The 24,271-nt window shown below is 43.0% G+C and overlaps 1 protein-coding gene across 1 annotated transcript in view; it reads left to right on the top strand.

The window, feature by feature from the left end:
* The window catches only part of PKHD1 (PKHD1 ciliary IPT domain containing fibrocystin/polyductin), a 219,744-nt gene that overhangs the window by 120,911 nt on the left and 74,562 nt on the right, over nucleotides 1-24,271 (top strand). Inside the window, 5 exon segments of the mRNA XM_065731064.1 lie at nucleotides 3,472-3,649; nucleotides 4,236-4,431; nucleotides 12,428-12,493; nucleotides 14,546-14,665; nucleotides 21,696-21,833. Of these exon segments, the coding sequence (XP_065587136.1) occupies nucleotides 3,472-3,649; nucleotides 4,236-4,431; nucleotides 12,428-12,493; nucleotides 14,546-14,665; nucleotides 21,696-21,833 (698 nt within the window).

Raw genomic sequence — 24,271 nt, 5'->3', positions numbered from 1 at the left:
CTCGACAAAGATACATATATTTACTGAAAACAGCTGAAAATTCAGATTCTTGGCAACAGAAGTAAAATGAACTGTTCTGGGACCTAACATCAAAGATGTAGAGGGTTCACCTTGGCTATAGTTCGGAATTAGCCTCCACTTGGCCAACAATAAATTGGACTGTTGATGTAAGCATTTGTCATCCTGTTTGAAGTCAGATGCTGTATTATTTCCTGTTTTAGGGAAGGGATAATCGTGTAATAATTACACAAATATATTGAACAGAAAGCAGTTAGAGCTAAGCACAGCATCTGCCTTCGTACTCACAGATATGGACCCCTAGGATAAGGAAGCTAGTGGTAAACATAAACAGGAGAGTTAATATTTGTTCTACTTGATGTTGTTGATCGGTTTCACAAATCCTTGGTGGGCCATCTATGCCAAACAGTTGTGCACGATGCACTTGAGCTAAATTACGTAACAGTTTGTATGATTACAATTGGTGAACTGTTACTCAGACTGTAAAGTCTTATCTAGCAATCGTGCCATATTTGTAGAGCAAATTGCTCCTTAATTGAAACCTGCTTCGATATAAAAATACAGCCTTTTCAATGAGTCATCCTTTTATTTTTTCCCTCTTACAGTTTGTAAAGGCTTCCAGCGGTTTAAAGTGAGGGTTAATTTTGCATTAAGACCATTGCCTCCTAGTTGCTTTCAAATAAAGCCAGAGGAAGTTCAGAGGAAGGCTCTTTCCTCTGATAATGAAGCTCTCCACGTTAATGATGCGTGCAGGCTCCCTCGGATCCTCTGAATTAGAAATAGTTGTGTGTGTGAGCACTACTTTGCTCCATTAACATTAAGGAGAGGTAGATTGGTGGCTATTTGGGGCACAGTGAAGTCGCTGGCTATTTAGGGCAAGTGGAAATGGTGCTAATTGTGGCTGGCAATTCCATTAGTACAGCACTTCCATTTTGGCATCTGTTTGGCATATAGGTGAAAAATCAAGCACAGTCCTTTCAAGGGGAATGTAGTGTCAAGCTCATTGTTTCCTTGTACAGAAATCTTGTGTGTGGAATTGTGTTTTTCATGTTGCCTCCAATTTTTGGGCATGTGTGCTGGCACTGTGTCAGGAGTAGGGCACGTGAAAAGCGTTCCAGGTCAGGAAAACCCCAGATGTTTCAGGCTGTGGGATGCCAAGCAGTCTTTCTCTCCTGCTCCCTTTCCTTCCTAGGTCATGGACAAACTTCCTAATGAAAGTCAGGGAACCCAGACTGCCTTAACACAAACCTTTTTCTTGAGAAGAGTGCTTTCAAGCAGTCTGGTTAGGCTTCTCCAGCAAGGAGGAGTAGAGAGCAAAACAACAAGGATTTACATTGCACAAGTGAAGGGTCAGACTCTGTCACTTGGTGTGGCATTGTACACCTTGGTAACTCAATGAGGCAATCCCTGGTGTACAAGAGTTTAATGCTGCACCACACCATGTTTGGCATGCTACTGCTGCTAAAACTGTTCTCCCAAATACCTGTGCAGGTGCTGATAACTGTGGCAGTAATGTGCTTGTTGTCATTTACTTGCTTAATTAGCAGCCTAATATCCTGGTCTAGCTAATGCCTATAAGAGGAGGTTTATTAGTAGTACGAAAGCAGTTTAAGCCTTATAAACTCCTTCCAGTCGCTTTCATTGGTCTGCCAATATCTTCTGGTTGAGTGATTCTTTGCTGATTCACACTTCCCCTGTTTCCTACTGCTGTTTCTCAGCTGAATGTTTCTGGGTAATCAGAAAGCCCTTTGCCAACGTGACAGGCACCAGAATAGCAAAGCAAAATCCAATTCTGATTTTAAAAGAGGAAAAAACAAAATAATCTACATGCAAACCTCCTCCAAGATGCCTGCTACTGCAGTTATCTATTGTCCCCTCAGTTGCAAGGAGAGAAGGAACAAAACACCTACAAAAACTACAGATAAATTGCAAGGTGACATTTGCTTTAGCATTGTCTGTCTTGAGAAAGAGGTCTGCATCCAGTCCAGACAACTGAGTAACAGAATATTCTGAGACACTTAGTTTTGAGATGATGTTCTGAGAATGAGAAATACTCCTTCAGATATGCTAAAAAGACCTATTTTTAGCTCAGTGTCAGCTCAAATGCCAAAACCAACTAAGTGGACTACAGGAGAAATGGCCAGCTTGCCTCGATCCTGCAGCAGCACTTGATTCATAAATAAAGCAACACTTCATTCATAAATCTGCTGCATTCATCTTTATGGCAGAATCATGGCCACAAGGTACTTTGGCAAGCTAGCAAGGCTTATCCTCAGCTGAGAATGAGGTCTGAAGTCCCAGGACATTTGTCTCTGGCAATTCCCCATGTGCAAAATGTAGAAGAAGCAGATATGACCTTAGTTCAGTGGCTGAAATTAAGAGGTAAATTCCAGCTGCTGATGTGTCACTCTTCCCACATCTTTCATGTATCTCATGGACCTGGGTATCGTGTACTACTTTGACCAAAACAATATTTTAGCACCTTCGGTCTTGAAGATTAACTGTTATTTCTCTGTTGACATTTAATGGAAGTGGGATGATTCTTTTACAGAATAAGCCTGTCCAGGTTGCTTTTCCTGTCAGCAAGGCCTTCTGTGGTGTCTTCTGTGGTATGAAAACACAAAGACTTTCTCAGTCATATATTCCAGAAGTAGAGCAGTAGTGCAGTGTAGCTAACCCAAGCGTCATTTCAACCATAGTTTCCATCAATTTTGAGAGCTGTTGTGGGAATGCAAGATGCTGAGGACTGGAATTAAGGCCTTTGTTTTGAATCAGTTTCTAATCAGATTGTTCTTGACAAATCAAACTTGAAGAGATAGTGGATATTCAGTGTCTGAACATTGGAAGGGTTAGCTGGCTTTCATCTTTATCGCAGAATCATAGAAGCATTCAGGTTAAAAGCCTCCATGATCCTCAGGCCCAACCCCGGGTCTTAATATTTTCTTAATATCTTAATATGTTTCTTAATATCTAACCTTATCCTTTCCTTTCCTTTGAGTAGTTGGTTGCCTTCAACACAGCAGTTCCTGAAACCAGAGTATTTTTAGACATTACTATACACAACCTAGCATCTTGGGGAAATCAGCAATCTTCCTAGTAAGAAACTCAAAAATCAAGGTCAGTTTAGCATGATTTGAAAAAAATCACATGCAGAAAAATGAGGGAGTTTTCCCCTGAAGAGGAAGCAGAGGTGAAGTTTTTGCCATGCTCAAAGAGCAGTAGTTATGCTCATTCCAGCCTTAGTTCATTATATCTTTACTACTATTGGTCTGTTGAGGAGTTTTTTCCTCTGTGTAATTTAGGAGTGGGAAGTACCAGTGAAAAAGTGTGTTAAGTTCTCATTTGGATGCTGAGAAACAGCAGATACATACTACAGTATTCAAATAAAAATAAAACTGGAACGGCTGCAAAAAAAGATGAGTAACAGAAAGTTATTTTTTTTTCTTCCTACAGAAAAGAAGCCCCAGAGATTCCCTATAATTTAACTGTGACTGACAGTAGGAATAAGACAACAACAGTCAATTATGTCCCTGACACTTTGTCAAACCCGCATGGCTGGATGTGTCTCCTCCTGGATAAAGAGACTTACACACTGACATTTGACAACCCTTTGGTCAGCAAGCAGCTCCAGGTAACACAGACATCTTTTGTAATTTCTAAATTATATTTAGAGGAGATAATCATGCCTTCATCTTTCTGGGTGGGCAGAGGGAAAAAAAGTGTGAAGTTCACATCAGAAAATCTCTGTATTTATAGGCGGAGCTTAGGTAATGATCCAATCCTGAAGCCCTCAGATGACACGTGGAGTAGGAATAAGGTTTTGGATGTAGTAGGATAAAGTTCAGCATGGTACGGAGAAATTACAGAATTCATATTATCTTAAGACATCCCAAAGCATAGTTTGTAGGAGGTATTATTTCTCTGTATCTTTAAGGTGACAAAGGGAGTTGATTTTATCTGCATTCATCATATCACTGAATCACAGAATTGTAGGGGTTGGAAAGGACCTCTGGAGATCACTGAGTCCAACCCCTCTGCCGGAGCAGCTCTGTAGACCAGGTTGCACAGGTTACCTACTCCATTCCAGTGATCTCAATATGTATTTTTCAAAAAAATCTGTTCCCATGTGGACTACCATCCCCTTTGTCCCTCTTATACTGCACTCTGTAGAACCCTACTCACAAAGATAGACACGTCTGTTTTGGTCCCTTCTCTAGTATTCAGTCACGTTTAGCAACTTCGCAGCTGGGAATTACTTGCTGGTGGAGCACAAGGATCTTCCTGCCCAGCTTGAGGTTGTGGTGTCCTGTGGGAAAAGGACTGGACAGTCACTCCAATCTCTGCCTTCCTATGGCCATCACAGGAGCTGTGACTGGTATCTCGACACCTCACTGAGGAAAATAACCTACTTGGGTAAGTATGATGGCAGAGCTGAATCTTTTCAATTAAAGCCACCAGGCTCTACGAAGCCTTAGATACAAGGTCCTGCAGTGGCCTTTCAGTAGTGAGCAGTCCTTTGATAAGACCAATGAAATAGGTAAGTGTGTGTACGTCAGGTCAGTATCCATCTGATGCCCACTCTATCAACAACTGGAATGTGTCATTAACAGTGTGCTGAATTTCAATTGGTCTTCTGGAGAGGAAAAAGCATTAAATTCCACTAATGATCTCTGGTGACAGCTGGTCCCATATCACGCATATCATTTATAAACCATGTGCCATCACTGAAGGCAATAGAACAGCCTGTGCAAGGCTTCTTCCTGTGATTATAAACTTTCTAAAGCATCATAGACTTTTATATTTGAGAGTATCGGATTTGCACATTGGATCCATGAAGTGTGGTGGTCTCTTCTCTAGAAAGCTCAGGTATTTAATGATGTTTGATGGAATTGCCAGTATCTTCAGATTTAATTTACTCTTTTATAACGTGGACAGTTTTCACAATTCCTGTTCTCAAGTCAGTTCTTTCAAAAAGATCTAAGTTATGCGTGTGAAAGGAAAAATAGTGATCATTGCAATCAGTAATAGCAGAATCTGGAATCACAAAGGCACTTCTGTGAAGTGGAGTTCGCTTCATGAAGTGTGGCTTCTTGGTTGTCATACAAGGAAACTAAAGTATCAAGATGCTGATTTTTACAGGAACAGAAAATTTTGTCATTGATCTGATCAGTTTCTTTTATGAATTGCTCTTGGTTTATACTGTTGAGATGGCAGGCAGTGGCTTTCTCATGTGGGATCTGCAGGGAAACATGGCTTGAATGAAGGCAGGTAATCCACTAAGCTGAGTCTTTAGTAGCAGTTAAATAATTCAGTTTATGATTCAGGAGAAATGAGGAAGCCTATTCCTTAACATCAGCTTGAAGGTCTAGCTAGCTCCATCTATCTCTGGTCCTGAGGCCAACGGGCATTGCACAGCTTGTGCCCATACAGCTTAACATTTTCTCTCTTAAAACAGGCTGGATGCGCCCAGGCTTCAAATTAGGAAAGATCCCTGTCCTCTGCTAACTCCCAGATCATAATGGTCACCATCTGGGGGAGTGCATTGGTCTGGGCCAAAGCTCTGCCAGGAACTTGGCCAGCAATATAGTGTTATAGAGTATTGAGAGCCAGCTCTAACTTGGCTTTATTTAGTCTACTAGTGCAGCTGTTGAGCCTATCTCTGGTCCAAGATCAAGTTAGGTGTCTACCAGAGAAAAAAGCCTGTTCTTATTTTCTTATTTTGGTTTTGGTTTTAATTATTTCAATTTTCTAAGAGCACGGATTTGTTCCTTCAAGTATGAAAGTCAACCATTTTTCAGTTTGGATATCCTGAGCTGCACTTTTCATAAGCAGAGCAGCATGGGAAAGCTCTGAAAATATTTCTTGACCTCTTAAAACTGTTGAAAACAGGGGGCACGGTGGACTTGGGAAGACCAGGAAAGCACATTCATGCCAGCACATGTCACTCTTGAATCACAAATACATTCTTGTTCTTCATCTGCTTTCCTTTCATTTGATTCCTATTATATGAAGAGCTCGATGTTATTTCTCATTTCAGTATGCAGGGAAACAAACACTCAGAATACGACAGGGAAAATTGTATGGGAACACCTAACATGTGTTAGTCATGCAGTGAACATTTTCAGCCAGGACTAGCAGCGAGATCAATAATTCAGTGTTGGGTACCTAATACCTAACACTGTTGGTAGGGCAAAAGTGTGAAAAAGTGGACAGATTCCTAACCCTGGTGTGCCGTTTAATTTCTCTCCTAATCTCTTCTGTGTAGACTGAGGGTGAGGATAATTAGCCATCAGAGCAGACTCGTGGCATGTGGCATTTCCATCACACTCAGAGTCCTCAGATGATGGTTGGATGTCTATTCAGGGAAGTATGCTCCATCTCTGTGAGAAGCTATTAGAGTCCTCATCGGGTGGGATTCGTGCTCCGTAGGAGGTTGGAGAAGACGACCACAATAGTCCCTTCTGGTCTTGATATCCTTCAAGTCCACACAGTGACCCAAAGAGGACAGTGCTTGGAGGTCTGGCCTTCAGAACGCTTTCCCACCGAACTCTGCGAGCTGTTTTCATTTTTTAGTTACATTTAACTATATGAAATAATTGGCCAACTAATTAATCGCGTTTACAAGCTTTGTCGGATTCTTCAGCTGTCAGTCATGCCCGAGCCCGGGGCCGGCGTTTAGTCTCAGCTCCCTCCTTCATGTGACTTGGTCTCCATGGCTACAGCCTGCATCTGCTGACACCCCACTCTCTATTTACTGCTTAATTAAGAATTTCACGCTCAGCCCTTATCTGCTGCTAAGAACAAGAACACACTGTTAAGAAACTCCAAATTTAGGCTGCTGCACAAGGAAAGCATTTCTTGTAGCCCTGCCTGTGTGGAGCCTCTTTAACTACCCTCTTGGCAACTGCGCTGCCACCCTTCAATCAAAAATCATTAAATGGGGCAGAGATAATGAGCATGTAGCATATCAAAAGGAGGATGTTTGCTCGGGCTAAGGAGGAAAAGCTGTAAGGGCCCATAAGCAGCCGCCACTTCAAAGGGAGCAGGGGCTGATAAAGAGTCATTTATTCCTGTTTGACTTATGTAAAAGGTCTGGTATGTTGGAGGCCCGTCTCGCAGACGCGGGTCCCCCCTCTCAGTGCTCGTGTGTCAGCAGCCGGGCAGCTGGGCCCAAACGGCATCAGCCCAAGCATATAATCACCCGACCCCGCGCCCACAATGGGCACTTGTAGGGGGGTGGACGGGGGACAATGGGGACACAATTATTGCAGCTGCTTCGGGAAGGCCATCATTCTTCCCACAGGACGGCGTAGGCCCTCGCGGGGCGGAGGGGAGAGCTCCGGCCTATTATTCATACCCTGACTTTGGGAAGCACTTCGCCGTGCCGGTGGGGTTTCGACAGCTGCTTGTGTCCCGCTTCGTTCTAATAATTGTACATTCTGTCAGGGGTCAGCTTACTTTTGACCCTCTGCCTTTGTGCCCGCTGGGACTCCTTTTAGGGCGAACGGCGGGGAAGTGGCAGGGGTGCGTTACATCCAAAATTAACGTCGGTAAATACGGATCAGATGCCAGCTCATTCATGGGCAGGCTCCCGAATTCACACAGGGAGGGGAGAGGGGGGAAAATAGGAGGAGAAGGGGAGGGCAGACCCTACGGAGGAGGAGATATTGTTATTCAAATGAAGTGGGCAGCTGAGCGAGGCCACCTTGGCCGGCAGCTCATGGATGGCTTGGGCGTTGTGCATGCTCCCCCTGTCCAAAATTGCCCAGCGACATGCAAGTGTTTCTCTTTGGGGAAGAAGAAAAAAGCCTGATACAAAAGGCAAGAAAATGTACCGTATGGAGGGGATTAAGGGAGTTAAGTTGCCTTGATGCGTTGCTTGCTCACACTTTTGTAAATGAGGCGTAGTCATGGGGACCATGCAGGGGGTGCTGAATGGGGAGAAATCATTGTAATGGGGAGCATTTCCGTGATGTGCGGCACCTGTGCTGAGATCCTGCCAACAAAGGTGCTTGCTTCTACCTACATACGTCACCTCTGTTAGTGAGTCCCTCTAAAAATAATCTTTTCAGACCGAGGAAAGGAATTGGCATTCAAGGACAGAGAGTCCCATTTCACTGCTAGTGCTGAGTGAGGGGAAGTGAGGACTCGGGGCATCTTCACCTGAGGAAACCGGGCGGGGGGATCCAGTCTCTGTGACACCATCAGCTTTCCTCAGTCTTTGAAGCATCACCTTTTTTTTCTCTGGGGCACCCCACGTTGAGAGAGAGGTGCTCCTCAGGGATGGCTCTCAATCAGTGTGGCTTCCCGAACACTGATCCCTTGTGGCTCAGCCCTATTTCAGAAGGGCGGCCTTCACGTGGAGTGACCATGCTGTATCAAAAAAACCCTTCTTGAAACCAGAGAGGTGGAAAGAAACGTCACACTGTGGGACATCTGGGATATTTTTAGGAGAAATGTCCTGTGTAAATGACAATAATAACATTATGAGCTTTTTAAGTCTGTTACAAATACGAGCATATGGTACCACAGCGTGGGACTGCTCCTTGGTTAAGGTCTCTGGGCAATACTGGGATTGGCTGAAAACCAGAGAGATGTTGCTTCCTTTCTGTTCACTTTTGAAATGTTTAAACCGTTTGCTTTTGGAATAAAACAAAGCATTGGCTTGCTCTTGCTCCATCTCCACATCCCACATGGCCTTTCCTTGTCTTTTTTTTTTTTCTTTTCTAAGATAGAAGTGCTCGTCACAAGCAATGTTATGAACATCTCTGGAAGGATTATCAAACTTTCTTCCTGACTCCAAATGCATTTTTTCCTCAGATGCAGCTTTTACAAAGACAGGTCACCCTGCTGACTTCGCTCAGGCTGCTCATGTGTGAGTTGTTAAGAGGGCCTGAGGCCTGATCTCGTGTTACTGCTGTGTCAGAAGCAGGTCTGCAGTTTCCGTGGTTGTTCAAAAAAGACATAATTTGATTACACTTATTGTCTTTCTAAATTCCTAGAGAATGATCTCACTTCCAGTTTGCTCCACGGCTTGTTGTAGTCGCTTCGTGCTGGAGAAAAACAGGCCCTTAAGAATGCTTGTTTCTAATATTTAAATACAGAGAATAAATGTATTTTCTTCAGCCTTATTGCTCAGCGACAAAGAGGAATCCTAGGCGAAAGACTTGAAAATTGCATTAATATTTCTTGGAGGGGACTGGTATCCAGCCTGATAAAATTGGCCCCACATCCATTGTTTTGGGAGGTCAGTTACAGAAATGAGATCAAGAAATGCCTCTGTAATCCTTTCAGGGATGATGCAAGGTGTCTGTAGCAGGAATTTCATGGCTTCATCTCCATCAGCGATCTGCTGCAAGCAGGAATGAGTCTCTGCTTGCCCAAATACTTTTTTACATTGCTTCCCAGTGCAGTGTCCCCGGGACACCATATTTCTGGGCACCTCCTCAAATGCTTCCTAGGAGAGGAAGGGCAAAATATCCTATCCCAGGTTCTCCAGCTTCTAGAGGTGTGTCGTACCGTGTTGTTGATTGCGGTGTCTAAAAGTTTTGATTTCCCTGTGATATATGTTAGCCCAATTGATGTTAAATAGCACAGAGGTGCTTGTTATTTGTTAGTCAGGCTATTGGAGCCATTTATCCTGGTTTCAGCCCTTCCTAATATCCACAGGCAAAATTCTCTGTCACCGCAAAGCTGATAAAAGACCTGGTTGCTCCTCCTTCATGTTCACTCAAGGAGCCCTAAACCAGAAAAAAGTTAGTCAGGAAGGCCTATATTTATGATTCACAGCCCAAGCATCCAGGAAGAGCTGTAATAAGGCAGAAAATTGATGAGCCTTATAAAGGTTTTATACAACTAAACCCTGGAGCCTTATAACTGCATTTTGTGAAGAGTCACCTTAATTCAATGTTTACTAATGACGTCTTTTGTCTGTATTGCCTATATCTCTTCCTGTCCTGTCCGGAAACAGTGATAACGTACTCGATAGCAAAACAAAACAACCAGGAGAACTATGTCACCGTGGTCTTGATGATTCGCAAGGCCTGTGGCCTGCTTTGATCAGTTTTCAGGCAACGGAATGCGACAGGTTCATGCTCGTTGCACTTTATCCTGAATCAACATTAATAATTGTGATAGCGGCAGGGCTGGGGAGAATTCAGCCCCACATTCCTGCACTCATGTGGAGGGTGTAGATGGCCTAGCATGGTTTGAGTTGTCACGCTGTGTGGCTGGATGACACTTCAAACATGAGAAATTTTTCTCTTTTCTCAGTAAATGGCCGTACCTAGTTAACCCTTAACAGCTCCTTTATTCGCTGGGTGCAGGAACTGAACCCTTGTATGAGGTCTGTGTAGAATATTGAGCAGACTTTTTGTCCCCTGAGGATTTAATTAGAAGAACAGCTTTTCTCTGAACAATAAAAACATCTCTAATTAGACAATTGCACCGTAGTGCTGGCAAAATCAAGAAAAACCTATTCATCATAAAGTGGGATAGTGCCAGGCTTGGTTCTCTCACTTGCCCTAAGACTATGTGAATAGATGTTAAGACCTTTGACTCAGATTTGCCTTCCTAAAAATGAGAGGAGAAGGAAGGACACCACAAGCAGTAAAAAAGGATCAAAACTGGCCCTCCAAGGCAGTCGGTTGTTTTTTAGTAGCCTCCCTATCACAGACTGGCTCTGCAGGTGTGACTTTCTTTTCTTTGCTAGTCTGTTAGTAGCCTAGTGGAGGAGCTCTGCCAGAGACATTGATTTCACCTGACACGTGTTTAACATGAGTTGTCTCAGGGTACCCTGGCTCTCCTTTCTAGTCCAGAGAGAGAGAAAGGTCTCTCACTATGGCATATCTCATCCCTAAGGAGTATGATAACATGGATAGGTAGTTAGTTCTTTTGAGATACCTCCAGTGACACCATGAGAACCCAAGCTCACTAACTTGTCATCGTTTCATATTAGGCGAGATGTATGCCCTCTGCAAGAGTTAATGTTGGAGGAGGTAAAGTCCTTTCCAACCCAAGCCATTCCATGGTTCTGTGTTCCTGTGACCTTCATGTCATTTTTCACCTTTTGGCCACCCAGGGACATGGAGTTCATTTCGAGCACCATGTGATGATTTGGGCCGGATTGGCTTGAGTGAATGTGAGTTAGACCACAGCTACCACTGGGAGAGAAGGTGTCGCTGAGGAACAGGGCTGAGGCACCTGATTACTAATTAATCAGATATGAGAAAAACCTCATGGAATCAGTTTCTATTTAATTATGGAAGCCTCATTTGGCATAGGAGCATATGCTGCTAACTCAATCGAGTGCTTTCAACTGACATCAAATAGTAATTATCAGAAAGAATCAAGTTTTTTGATTATTCATACTAATTTATTGAACACTTAAAATTAATGAACCTCAGTTATTTTAAATTTGCTCAGCTGCACTGGGAGAAAAAGAGGGAGGTAGGGACGGGTGATTCTCACAATTTAAAAGTACAGAGACTTGTTTAAAGATAAAATAAGTAAATTACAATATGGCATGAAATCCCATCGGTGGGTTGATACGTGCGTGGGGAAGTTACGTGCTTTGGAACTGAGGAAAGTTCTGACAATGGCTTTATTTATAATGGCTTTAACCCCCCAGAATTCTTCCAGTGGCATTTTTAGGGTCACCAGAAGGGGTTGGGCGGTGTAAGGGAGATTTATCTGTTTGGCAGAGTGTTTCTATTTTAACCTACGATTGTTCCAGTCTGGTGACTGAAAGGAAGTGCCTTTATATGCCACTGGAGATGAAGAAGAGGTAGCCTTTCAGCTGGCTCTGAAGCAGTTTTCTTCTGCTCCTCTTAGCTTGCTTTGCATTATCCTGACCCCTCTCCTGCTGACAATATATGGCAGAAAGGTTACAACTGTGATAATTGCTTCTGACCTCTTTTCACAGCACAGAACACAGAGTCCCTGTCTTCAGTCTATAAAGTCTGACTAATTAAAGCATCTCTTTTAGATACCAGATTTGGTGGGGGGAGGAATCAAAACCAAACTACAAAACAAAAGCTGTAATTTGTTGCTCGATCCAGTTAATACATTATGCATTCAATGGTGTAATATTGCTTGTGTTAGTGGAACTGCTGTGGATTTATAGTGGGATAAATGAGATTCATGTTCCAGCCTAGAATTTCTGATTGTTGAATGTTTTCTTTTAGCTGTTCCTAATGAGTTGTCTTGAGACCCTCAGTGTCTGCAAATTAAAATGCATTTGTTTACTCCGTTCTCAAAATACAAGAAAGACAAAAAGGCGTTGAAAGAAAAATGCATAGTTCTTAAAAAATCTGGTTGGTGGAAATCCTAAATGTTGTCAGAAAGTTTTTGTTGTCGTTTCAGTTAATTTCTAGGGCCGTGCTCTAACTCCTTACAATTCTGTGTCCAGTCACAGGAGCTGACTTCATTCAGTTCGAGCTGAAAGAGATGGAAAGAGCCCCTTTACCTCCATCAGGTGCGTGAGTCTGTGTCGGAAAGGTTTGGTCTGGGAGTCACACTGTTTCCTTTTCACTGCTTTATCAGAACTCTATTGCTGCATTTCACTTCAGTGTTTTGTACATCTATCAACCCAACAGGGGCTCTTGGCATTCATTTAAGCATTTCATTGAGCCGTATCTACCGTTGCTCGTGATAGATGTGTGATTCCACATTATAAAAGACCATAAACTTTTGTTAAGAAATGCCACGGAAGATCAGAAAGGTCACAGGGAATGTAAGACTACGGTGTATTTTAGTGCTCTGCAGTCATCTTAGTGTAATAGTCTGACATTACTGCTCAGTTACACATTGAGTCAGACAGCATAATACACCAGAGATGGGGGAGACCTCCAAAACTGGATCTGAGTTTCATAGCCACCCTGCTGTTTATTAGCAACAATAATCATTTATGTAGCAATAGGGCTTAGAGATTTGTTACGGAGCATTTTCCCCATAAACAGATAAGTAAAGGAATACCCAGCCTTGAAGAGCTTATCCTGGGCTTCATCTCACTGTTTCCCTATGCTAGCAACAGAGAGTCTTTTTTCTCCATAGTGTTGTTGGCTAGCTTATAGTCCACTGCATGTAGGCATGAGATTGCCCGTGTGTTTTCAGTGATGTCTGATGAAGCTCTCCTCAGGAAGAGAAACAATTTCTGTCAGAGGTAGGTGCTTGCAGAGGCCTCCAGAGGGAGGCCCAGTCTGCGTTAGTCTGGGACATGAGAAACCGTGTGTGCAGGACTTCCCTGAAGGCTTTCTTTCCTCTACTGATGGCACAGCAAGCCTAAGCAATTAATTTGTGAGGGCTGGCTCATTAGTTGTCTAAAATGCAAGCGCAAGTACCTACACTTAGTGAATTTTATTTCTCCCAGTGTTTTCCTGATGCTGCTGTGACTCAGAAGTCTCCCTTTGGATTCAGCTGAAGATTAAAAATAAGACTTTGCAGGAGTTGCCACATGTTGTGTTTAAGCTGGTGTTCCACCGTAGGTTTCCAGTACCACGTGCACAGCATTGCTTTTCTATGGGCGAAGAATCTTACGAGAGTTGACTACTCATTTTCAAAAAACCTTTCATAATTTAGCATACTCCAGGAATTCAATCTGTTTTCTAGAGCACTAGTGAAAAAAAAAATTGAGAAAAATTGACTTTTTTTTGATAGAGTTATTTATCATTTTTATCTTCTGGTTTTGCCACAGAAGAAGAGATGTCTGGCTTGTATTTTTGCTTGTTCATTTTAACTTTGTGTTCAGAGTGCTCAGAGCCTTGAGTGATGTGGGTAAAAGCAATCATAGAATCATAGAATCACCAAAGTTGGAAAAGACCTCTAAGGTCATCCTGTCCACCCGTCCATCTACCACCAGTACTTCTCCACTGAACCATGTCCCTCAGTATAACATCCAGATGTTTCTTGAACACCTCCAGGGATGGTGACTCAACCACCTCCCTGGGCAGCTCGTCCCAGTTCCTGAACGCTCTTTTGGAGACAAAATTTTTCCTAATGTCAAACCTGAACCTCCCCTGAAGCAACTTGTGGCCATTTCCCCCTCATTCTGTCAATAGTTATGTGGGAGAAGAAGCCAACCCCCACCTCATCACAACCTTATTTTAAGCAGTTGTAGAGAGCTATAAGGTCTCCCCTTAGCCTCCTCCTTCTCCAGTTCCCTCAGCTGCTTCTCATAACACTTGTATTTCAGACTCCTCACCATGAAGTTGTTGCTTGTGAAGCATATTCATAAATCATAAGCTAAGTAGTGATGACAAACCTCAAGATTTCGTGGATCCCAAAGAATTTGAATCTGATTTTCAGCTATCTTCCTGCACTTTAACACCAAAACTATAGTTTTGGGAGGGAGAATTTTTCTTTCTCCTAGTTTCAACTTCCTTTAAGTATGGAAGGTAACATAGAACAGTTAGTGTGGCTTCATCACTGACAAAAGGAGGATGATAATGCCACATGTGCTAACTATCAAAGAAATGGTAACTCAGCCACTGAAAACAATAACCCTCTCTTCATATGTCCTATTTTGCAGTTCCTTCTGATTCTGTATTGAAGTGGTCTCACCCAGAGACGTGGAAGGATGTGGAGAAAGGCTGGGGTGGATTCAACTGCAGCATCCCAGGTCCAGGAGAAGACGTCATCATCTTACCCAGTAAGGAAGGAAACAGTGGTGTTCAGTTTCTGGAATGGGGCTTGAGTCTCTCTTCATTAGTATAGATATTTGTGTTTCAGGGTGTGTTCTTTGTCACCAGGGTCCATTCTAGTGTATGCAGAACCTGATCATGTTGGACTCTTGACTGCAGTAACAAATGTGATTTTTGAAACAGAATAATTGTTCTTTTCTGTTCACACATGCACGTAAACACGCAAAGTGTTACTCATGCTAATGTTCAAGCTTAAATATATTCAAGGACATTATTTTTGGAGAAGAATCGTGGGCCATAAGGATATCATCTCTTGGCCTATCTCTCTGTGTTTTGTGCAGGGAGGACTTTTCACACTTCCACAGTTGTACCACCTTCCATGTTATTCTCCTGTTGTAATTCCTGGTACTTGCGATAACCTCTCAGTCCATTTGCCATGAGTGCCTCCCAGATGTTTCAGTTTATGCCTGTATTTGAGCTCAGTTGCATTTAAATACTGACTCAGTTTACAGTTTCATTGCATGAATGCCCTTCTGTATTCTGGCAAAGATACGCAGCAGCTTGCAGCAACAACTAGAGGAGAAAACTTGTGATAACCTTTTTACATAAAAGCTGACCCTGATCTGATCAGGAAGTTAAATAGATGAGCACTTGAGGTTCTTTTCAGATTGAATTATCTTATGATCCTATGAATGCTGTGAACCTGACATACTCTGGGGCCTGGTGCTGTCTCCTCCTCAATTGTGTTCAACCTTGTAAGCCTGTGTGCCTGCCACAGTTCCACATCTGGAAATAGGGGTAACACTGCTCCTTGTCACTTACTTGTCCGTGCATTTTTGGCATATGAAATCAAGGTGGAAAAAAGTTTCTGTTGTTTTGTGCTGACATTTTGGTGGGGAGTGTAAACAGCAGTTTGGTCTTAGTTGCATGTCTTTAAAAGTATGTCATCAGTGTACTCTTAAACAGGCTAACAGCCTTTAGACTTGTGTGTCTGGGAGCTAAGTGCTGGTAAAAAAAGGAGAGAAGTGGTTTCAATATTTAGGATTTCCCATATGCTGAGAAAGATGAAAAGTCTGAAAAGACACACAAGAAGGCCCACTGATCTTGCTCTATACTGCAAGGTCTGCATGTTTGCTCAGGCCTTCTCTGAGCAGCAGTCTGTCCTTTAGAGCTGGAAGTTCTTTGGAGAGGATGATCGACAGTATCAGTGGTCACAAGTTGTGCCAGGTGAGGTTTAGGTTGACTATTAGGAAGAATTTCTTCATGAGGAATGTGGTTAAGAATGGAAATGAGGTCCCCATTAGTGGAAGTATTTAAGAGATACATGGACATGATGCCAAGGACATGATTTAGCAGTGTGACTCAGTAGGTCATGTTGGTGGAATGTGATCATCTTGAAGGTCTCTTCCAGTGAAGATGATCCTATGATTCTGTTATTCTTGAGTTGGATTTTATCTCCTTTATTCCAGAACGTTTTCTTGGCATAAAATCTTCTACAAAAATAACTGGGAAGAGCCCTATGCATGTAGCAAGAAATAATTCATATTCAGAAGAGATAAGTCATGATGCCCCTTCACTTATCTTCTTTCGTGGATACAGTTTGCATTGGCTTGAAGGCTGGATAAGAGATTTTTGTCTGAAACTTTTGCATCTTCAACATTTCTGTGCCATGGTAGTGGAGGCCTCTGTACCGACATGAGTTAATTGGGGTGTGCTCTGGTGATCGTGGGAAGTAAATCACAGTCTGCACAGAGTTAGGAGGTAATAAATTAAAAAAAAAAACTCGGTTAAAGGATTGGAGTTCGATTGGTTTGATTAGATTAGGAAAGTGGAAATGGGATGCTGAGGTTCTGGTGGTCCTTTGCTGCACTGAGGATTCACCTGTGTACAAATCACTGCAAATGTCAGTGTAATCTTCCTGGAGTGCCTCATTTTAAGCTGCCACATGAGGTACTGACCGTGGCCTTAGCAGCATACCACAAGGCTCTGTCTACATGGCTAAGCTGTGCCTGAAGCATCACACGGAGGTGCCCACAGCCCAGCCCAACCAATCTAGTTCTAGAACTGGAAATAAGACTGCTGCATCAGCGTACTGATATACCAGAACTAATTAGCTCTCCTGAGAGACAAAGCTCGTTAGCTTAGGCCTGTTGCTGTGCAACGTGGCCTCACAGTCTTTGGGGTCAAAATTTAGTGCCTGAGTGGGATTAGACCCTAGGAGCTTGCAATTCTGACTTGCAGTGTTCATCTCCTCAGAGCAGGGTGCTCCACGGCGGGCAGGGAAACTCCCTCTGCTCTTCAGAGGAGCTTTACTGAGTAGAAAAACCACAACAAAGTGTTTAACAGATGAAAAGAGGGAAATCATATGTGAAAATGGAAGGTTTGGTGGACTGCTATCAGTGATAAAACATGCCTTGGCTTCTGTCACTAGAATTGAAATGTGGCTTTAGCAGGTGTGCAGAAACCATCCTTCTCTCCCTTCCATTACTGGAACCTTTCTTCTGTTTTAGCCCAAAAATATCAACGTGAGTATGAACATAAATTTGTCTGTCACCTGAACTCTCTTGGCAAAAAAACTACTCTATTGCTTGTCTGCCTTTTCTGATGACTCCTTGCTTCTTGCTTTCTTTCTCCACTCCCTCCTAATTTTTTTTTGGCTTGGAGATGCTGAAACCTGTCTTGATGGTGAGAGTTGACAGTGTGCAGTGTCTTAAATTGGAATCACAATTAGAATCACCATTACTGTTGTGACAAGTGCACTGAGTGTCTTGCTCAAATGAAGGCACCTAAAATGTAATTGGCCAAGGAGAATTTTCAGTCCATTTGTCATACCTTGCTTTGCTGCCACAACTTTCTATATGAATTTCTGGTTGCAAGAGATGCAAGGTCCTTCCTCAGATCCAGAATATAGAATGAAGTCATTGAGATCTGTTTAATCATGGCACTTTCTGTATGTTTCCCTTCCCATTTCACAGTATGATGGAATGCCCCTCTGTGTCCCTATGCTTCCCCCCATCCCAGCAGACCACTCAGAGCAGGGTGCCCAGCACCACGGCCAGGGGCCGTGGGAGATCCCTGGTGAAGAGCCTCTTTTAGCTACTCCTATTTATCTCTTCTGGAAGCTATCCACAATGATTTTCAGCTTGAAAGCCAAATCCTGGGCCTACTTCTGATATGCTCTGTATTTCTGAGTCAAATCTCCCATGCTCCAAAGAACAGTTATAAAATATTATGAAAGCAAGTAATGGATGTTCAGATCTTGTTTCTAGTGCAACGAAGTGCATGGGGGGAACTTTGGTCCAGGCCTGACACAGTGCTGAAATCTCTGAGTGAATCTGAAGAGTTGGAAATAAGGATGAATGCTGAATTCTTCTGCTTTTGCCCAGTTAGAAAGCATTGGTGAAACTCAGTTCTTGCAGCAGAGGTGGGTTCCTCCTATTAAATTAACTTCTACTGCTGGAGTGCTACAAGTCTCCTCAGTGTCTGACTCCCTTGCAGGTGTAAGTCTTCTCCAGCTGGAAAACTTTGACTGCAGGAACATGTGCCATTATCTCTGAAGGTTCACCCTCCAGAGCTGTAGCCATCCCTCAACAACTTCCTGCATGTGCCAAACAGGCTTGGGCGTCCTCTGCACCTTGAAAAACGAGCTGGAGGACTTTAGTCATGCTGCTCTGGCACCATGAGCTTCTCAAGCCCTTGGATTTTCAGGGCTTTGGCTTACGGTTTTCAGTGTGACACACTCCTGACGCAGTGTGCTTGGGATTGTAAAGAGAATGTGTGATAATTCCAGCTGATGGAATGCTGTTTTGAAGGGTATTGGTATGATGTCATGTAGCCTGTGGCAATTTCTTTTTCTTCCTCTTTTTTTCTTTTTTTTTTCTCTCTCTTTTTTTTTTTTAGTGGCGGAATTCACTTTGTTATTCATTTTCTGATTTTGATTTTCTTTGAACTTTTTCTGTTTGAAGAGATGAATGCTGGAGTACTGTATCTCATATAATAGCTCTTCTGTTGTGCCTGATTTCCATTCAATGGCATGCTATGGTGTTTTATAGTGCAATGCAGTTGATCAAAGGCATTTTGTGTCGGTGCTGGAGTCATTAGCGAGTTCTCAGTGTGGTACATCTGAACATTAAGACTGTGGCGTACCTGTGAGCTTTTGTGTGGAAGAAAACGTATGGATAATGAAATGTAGCTCTGTTTTCAGGCTTGAACTATCGTTTTCTAAAAGTGGTTGCTTGCTATTGTGTGAATGTCTTCGTTGGAGAATAACCACTCAGTTTTGTCATTCTGTGAGTGTGAATCTATGAGTTCAGTGAACGAAGGTTTGTGATTTTAACCCCTTTGTAGCCATCTCCTTCTAATACATGGCTGAGCATATTCTGTAAGGACTGTGCTCATCCTGAAGCCTCCCTTGAGTCTGTTTTCTCAGGCGTGCCTGTTTTGCTGTGAAGGAGCCTTCTGATGTCTCTACAGAGCAACATTTCCCCCTACTTGGACTTCACACCCCAGGCTTCACACCCTGCAGTTCTGTTCCAGTGAGGAAACCACAGGTTGGCAGAGGTGTCTCAGGATGGGAGAAATTCATACAGCTGTGTTTCAGAGCTCACACATGTGATGCTACAGTTACAGAGCGGACAGCATTTCCTTTAGACAACCTTTTATGCAAGGATGTGCAACTCAGCAAAAAATACCTGTGCAAGACTGAAACCTGATGTATAAGTAGCATGCCTAGGAGCCCTTCTTTTCCTTGTAAAAATGTTTCAGTCTGTGTCTGATGAATATACTTAAGGCCTTTGTCAGCTGCAGCTTTTTTGCCACATTCTTGAGCTGTGATTTCACAAACTAGATACCCGTTCTGTCAGAGAGATATCATTTTAACAGTATCTTTCCCCTTATTCTCTCTCTCTGTTTCGTATCCTCACATACTGTGCCTACCCTTCTCAGCTCTGCAGGGCATAGGACTACACCCATCCTGTAAAGAGATTACAGACAGGAGTTTCTTCATGCCTGTGAAAATATGCTGAGTACTATCGGTATGAGATTTTGGGGGAAAAAAACATATTGCACTTGCATTTGCTCTGTGGAGACTCGTTACATCAGAATCAGCTGTGAAAATGTCACATACTTGAATGATGCTTCAGCCTGAGGATGCAGGGAGTTTCTTTTGGGATGGAGTGTTCTGAGGGACTGTGGTTAGCTGCACTGATTGGTGCAGGCTTCAAGAACAGAGCAACCAGGGTGTGCCTCGCAGATATCCAGAGAGGAGGAAAAAGAAATGGAAAGGAAGAGGTGGGAAGACTGAGTTACAGAGGCAGAATAGGATCGTGTACGAAGAAAGGATGAGCAAACCTGTAAGCAGACACAAATCCCCTGAACCTGCAGCAGTTCCCTCTCCCCACACACCTATGTCACATCAGGATTGCAAAACCAGAGATCTTGGACACGCTGATGTTGAAACAACCCACTCACATTGTTAAATGTGAACTGGAAATAAGACTGCTGTGAAACACCCTTTCTGTGTGTACTTCGTGTAGTTTAGGCTTCCAGCAGGTAGTCTGAGAAGAGTTAAACCTTCACACTAAATGACTCGAGTCAACCTCTAACTGCGTGTTTCCAGGGAAGGACTTTCCTTGCACTTCCTATTGCACGGTCATTTCTGGTTTTGTACAAGGAAGGTGCTAATGACACTGGCAGGAGCAAAGCTGTTCAACATCTGATTCACTTCTCCAGACACTGTGGGTCAATTCCTGCCATTTTCAGTAAGTTTCAAGTGGCCCATTCTCACTTCTGTGCCAAAGCCACATAGGAAAATGCGTGTTCCTTACTCCCTCCTGTTTTGTGTAGCTGTGCCTCACAGTAAATGCACATGATGTCCAAGGAAGGCCACGGGAAATCTCTGGATAGGATTTGGCAGCTGCCCTTATGTTGACAGTACACATTTTCTGCAAGTTATTTTTATGAAGGCCCCAATCCTACAGGGGACTTCTGCTCCACATAAAGACGCTGAATGGCAGCATCTCATCGAACCCTTCTCCTCCTTTCAGAGGCATCCACTGTCTGAGATGCACCAGTTCAGGAAGCTGCTGCTCTTGCTGATAACGAAAGGAGCTGAACACTGCAGTTTAAGGGTGTGAGGTGGTTTCCAGTGCAATCAGCTGGAAAGCTCCCAGTGACATTAAAGAACAGTGGATGTGTCCTGAGGGGGGAATTCACCTCTGTGTGGTGGACTACCATTAAAATATGTGCTGTTTAAGTCCTACTCCTGCCCTACAATGAAAGCTTAATTGGCATTTGGATGGCTCACCCACTGTGAATTTGCACATTTGGTGTGCAGTGGTGATGTCGTTGTGCTCAGCCAATGACAGTTCAAAATGACCAGAAATAATCTAGCTCAGGGGATCATAAACTGATCTCTGGTGATATCCAGTGCTGTAATGTTCTTTTAACATCAACTTGATCGAAGTGGGGATCAAGGAATTTGGAAATGGGGTCAGAAGTGACTCCCATTCCTTGCTTTGTCCTCAAGTAGCTGAGGGAATGCTGCTTCCCCTGGTTTCTGTCAACCAATTAATTAATAGGGAACACAGTTCTTTTTCACTTCATTCATTCTTCTTCTCCACGATATCATCAGGGAAAATTATTGTCTGGACAGCTTAATTTTTTCCTGTTTTGTTGTATTAGTTGATCAAGATTTATTTTCATAAACGGAACCAGACTCACCCAGTAAGACTGGCGTGGCTCCAGCTTGCTGCCATTTATATGCATTCTTAATGTTCAGATGTGACATTTGATGAGACTTAAGCATGCAAATACAAATATAGTACTGTAAATTTTGTCATTCATTTATCAGATTAAAGTCACACCACGGAGCCTCCGCTGTAGGTGAAGCTCTGCCTGTGGATGTGGCATGAACATACAAGCCCTGCTGCAGTGTTTCTGAGTTAAAATTTAAATAATCTGATCTCATGGACAGCAAACTTTTCAAGCTTCTTCACTTCCATGCTTATATTCCAAATAACTCTCTGCTTTGCTTTTCAGACCGGACCATCCTGGTGGACACAGACCTTCCCCCTCTAAGAGGTCTCTACATCCTTGGGGCTCTTGAGTTCCCCACCAACTCCAGCAGTGTCCTGAGTGCAGCCTGTATTGTGGTGGTGGGAGGCACACTGAACGTGGGTAAGTGAGCAGCCTGTCTTTGGGGTGCCTGTGGTTTTATTTCCACCCTTATGGACAATGAATGAAGGAAACCTTCTGGTTTAGAAACCTCCTAGTCATTCTGTTACCTCTTTTCCCAGGTATTAGTGATAAGACAGGAGTTAATGGCTTTAAGTTGTGCCAGGAGAGATTCACGTTGGATATTAGGAAACATTTATTTTCAGAAGAATGGTAGTGCATGGGTGTAGGCTGCCCAGGGAGTGGTGGGGTCACCATCCCTTGAGATGTACACTGATGGACACAGTGAGTGGACATGATGGGGATGGGCTGGGGTTGGACTTGATGATCTTAGAGGTCGTTTCCTACCTGAATGATTCTCTGATTCTACTGCTGCAAGCTATCTGTGTGTCTGCAGTGTGGACCCTCAGAATCCACATTAACTACACGAGGATTATCTGCTAGAACTAATTACCTGATCATTTAATAGCATCATGTTACAACTTCTGCAGTCCTCGCTCCACTCCAACTCAATAGCAGAACTTCTCTTGACTTCGTGGTGGCTGAGATTTCATCTGCTGCATGTAAAAATCCTCCCTACTTCGTGTGGGGCTGCTTCATAAGAATGTAATTTCTCATGCAGGATCTTATTCAGTGCTCAGGCAGTTGTTGGTGTCTGTGGGTGCTAGAGAGGCCCTTCATTGTTGTAAGAGACATTCAAAGCCAACACAAGCAAAAGGTAGAAAAGCATTTTGTCTGAAAATCTTGCCAAGTCATACACTTAGCACAGCTGGATTCAGATCATTTGTCCTTCTCAACCCACTGTACAGGTGAGGTGCTACATGGCCCGTAATTCTAGTGCTTTCAGACTCCTCAGTATTACTGGGGCTGTTCCACATGGCTTGGAATGGACAGGGCAGTGTTTTTCTGCAGAGATGTAATTATGTAGTCCCCTTTAAATATCAAGATTTCTAAGGTGAGCCATTGTATTTACTTACAGGAATCCTTAGGACGCCGGGATCACATTGTTGATCACTGTCTGACCTTTCTTGAGATTGGTTTCATGAACTTTAAAAAGATAATTTGTTTGTGAACTCCAGTATTTGTTTGTTGTTAATCCCAAGGGACTGTTTAGTTAATGCAGCAGTGGCCAAAAGAGTTATTTTGCTGCCTCGTGTTTTCTACTATACAAAAGAAAAAAAAAAGGGTTTGAAAGCTAAATCCAGGAGGTTAATTTGTCTGTATACTTAAAAGACTCTCAGTCATTTCTTAGCTGCACTCTGTGGTATTTTAAATGTGGTTTCATATTGGTTTTAAGAAAAAGCATGTGTTCACTGCTAAAAAGCTTATTAAAAAACATTGAGGCACTTAGCTGCACCAAGTCCCCTCCAGCATATCTGTGACTAGTCATGACATTAAAAGCCAAACAGGTATTTGCAGCTGTTGAATCATGGTCCAGCTTCTTCTGGAGAGATGCCCTTGCTCCAGTTTGAGCTGCAAAGATGATAGGTGGGTAGAAACCTCAAGTTTCCAACATCTTTCACTGGCTTCTATGCTTGCTTCTAAAATTGACATTGCATGTGATTTCCCTTCCTCTTTCTCTTCCCATGTGTTCAAGGCCTAAAGGTAGCTTCTTGGAGCCCATCTGTCCAACCCTGCCTGTTCCATGCCCGAAGGAAGGTTTTGAAGCCCATCTGTCCAATTCTACCCCACCCTAAAGAAATCCTGACACAAAGCAGATAATGAGACAGTTTAGTAAACAAATTTAATAGAAGTGGACACCAACATTCAACATTACCTGAGGAGGATCTGAGGTTAACATCACGTGATCCAGTTCCCCAGGTCCTCCTTGTGTAACACCTCCATGCTCCGTTTTTGGCGTAGCAATCGTTGGCCATGTAGTTGCTGCAAATCCGGTGGCCTCTGCCAACAGCACTTTCTGGCAGTCTTGTTCACCTCAGCTGCTAGAGAATGATGATAAGCACTAGAAACACAACTTGTTTGTACTTTGTTACCCTTAAGAGCACTTGGCATCTTACTTGAAGGTAAGATGAACCAAGTCAGATGGCTAAAACATGATTATAAGAAATTCAGTGACATTAGGAACATACAACAAAGGAGAAATTAGTTTTGAAACACCGACCAGATCCAAATCAATTTTGCTATAAACAGTAATTTGCAGTGAAACTGAGATGGGAAGATACAGCAAAAGCTTGGAGATCAAAACTCTTGGAACACCTTTGATCTTGGAGGGTCCATCATCAGTTCCTCAACATATAATCCGTGGTCAGTGTCAGTTATGATCAACAGAATCACAGTGAGCTTTGAGATGATTCATGCACTGGAAAGGATTGAAAAACCTCTGTCAGAGCCTTCAGACAAACAAGTAGGTAATGTGTGGGTCTATCCACAAAGAAATTTCTTGGAGTGATCCTGTAGCCCCTCAGCATTATTAGACTGAG

The sequence above is a fragment of the Cyrtonyx montezumae genome, unplaced genomic scaffold (assembly GCF_038088225.1).
Source record: "Cyrtonyx montezumae isolate F1298 unplaced genomic scaffold, pur_monq_1.0 scaffold_13, whole genome shotgun sequence".
NCBI classification, from domain to species: domain Eukaryota; kingdom Metazoa; phylum Chordata; class Aves; order Galliformes; family Odontophoridae; genus Cyrtonyx; species Cyrtonyx montezumae.
This window is presented reverse-complemented; position numbering and strand designations above follow the sequence as displayed.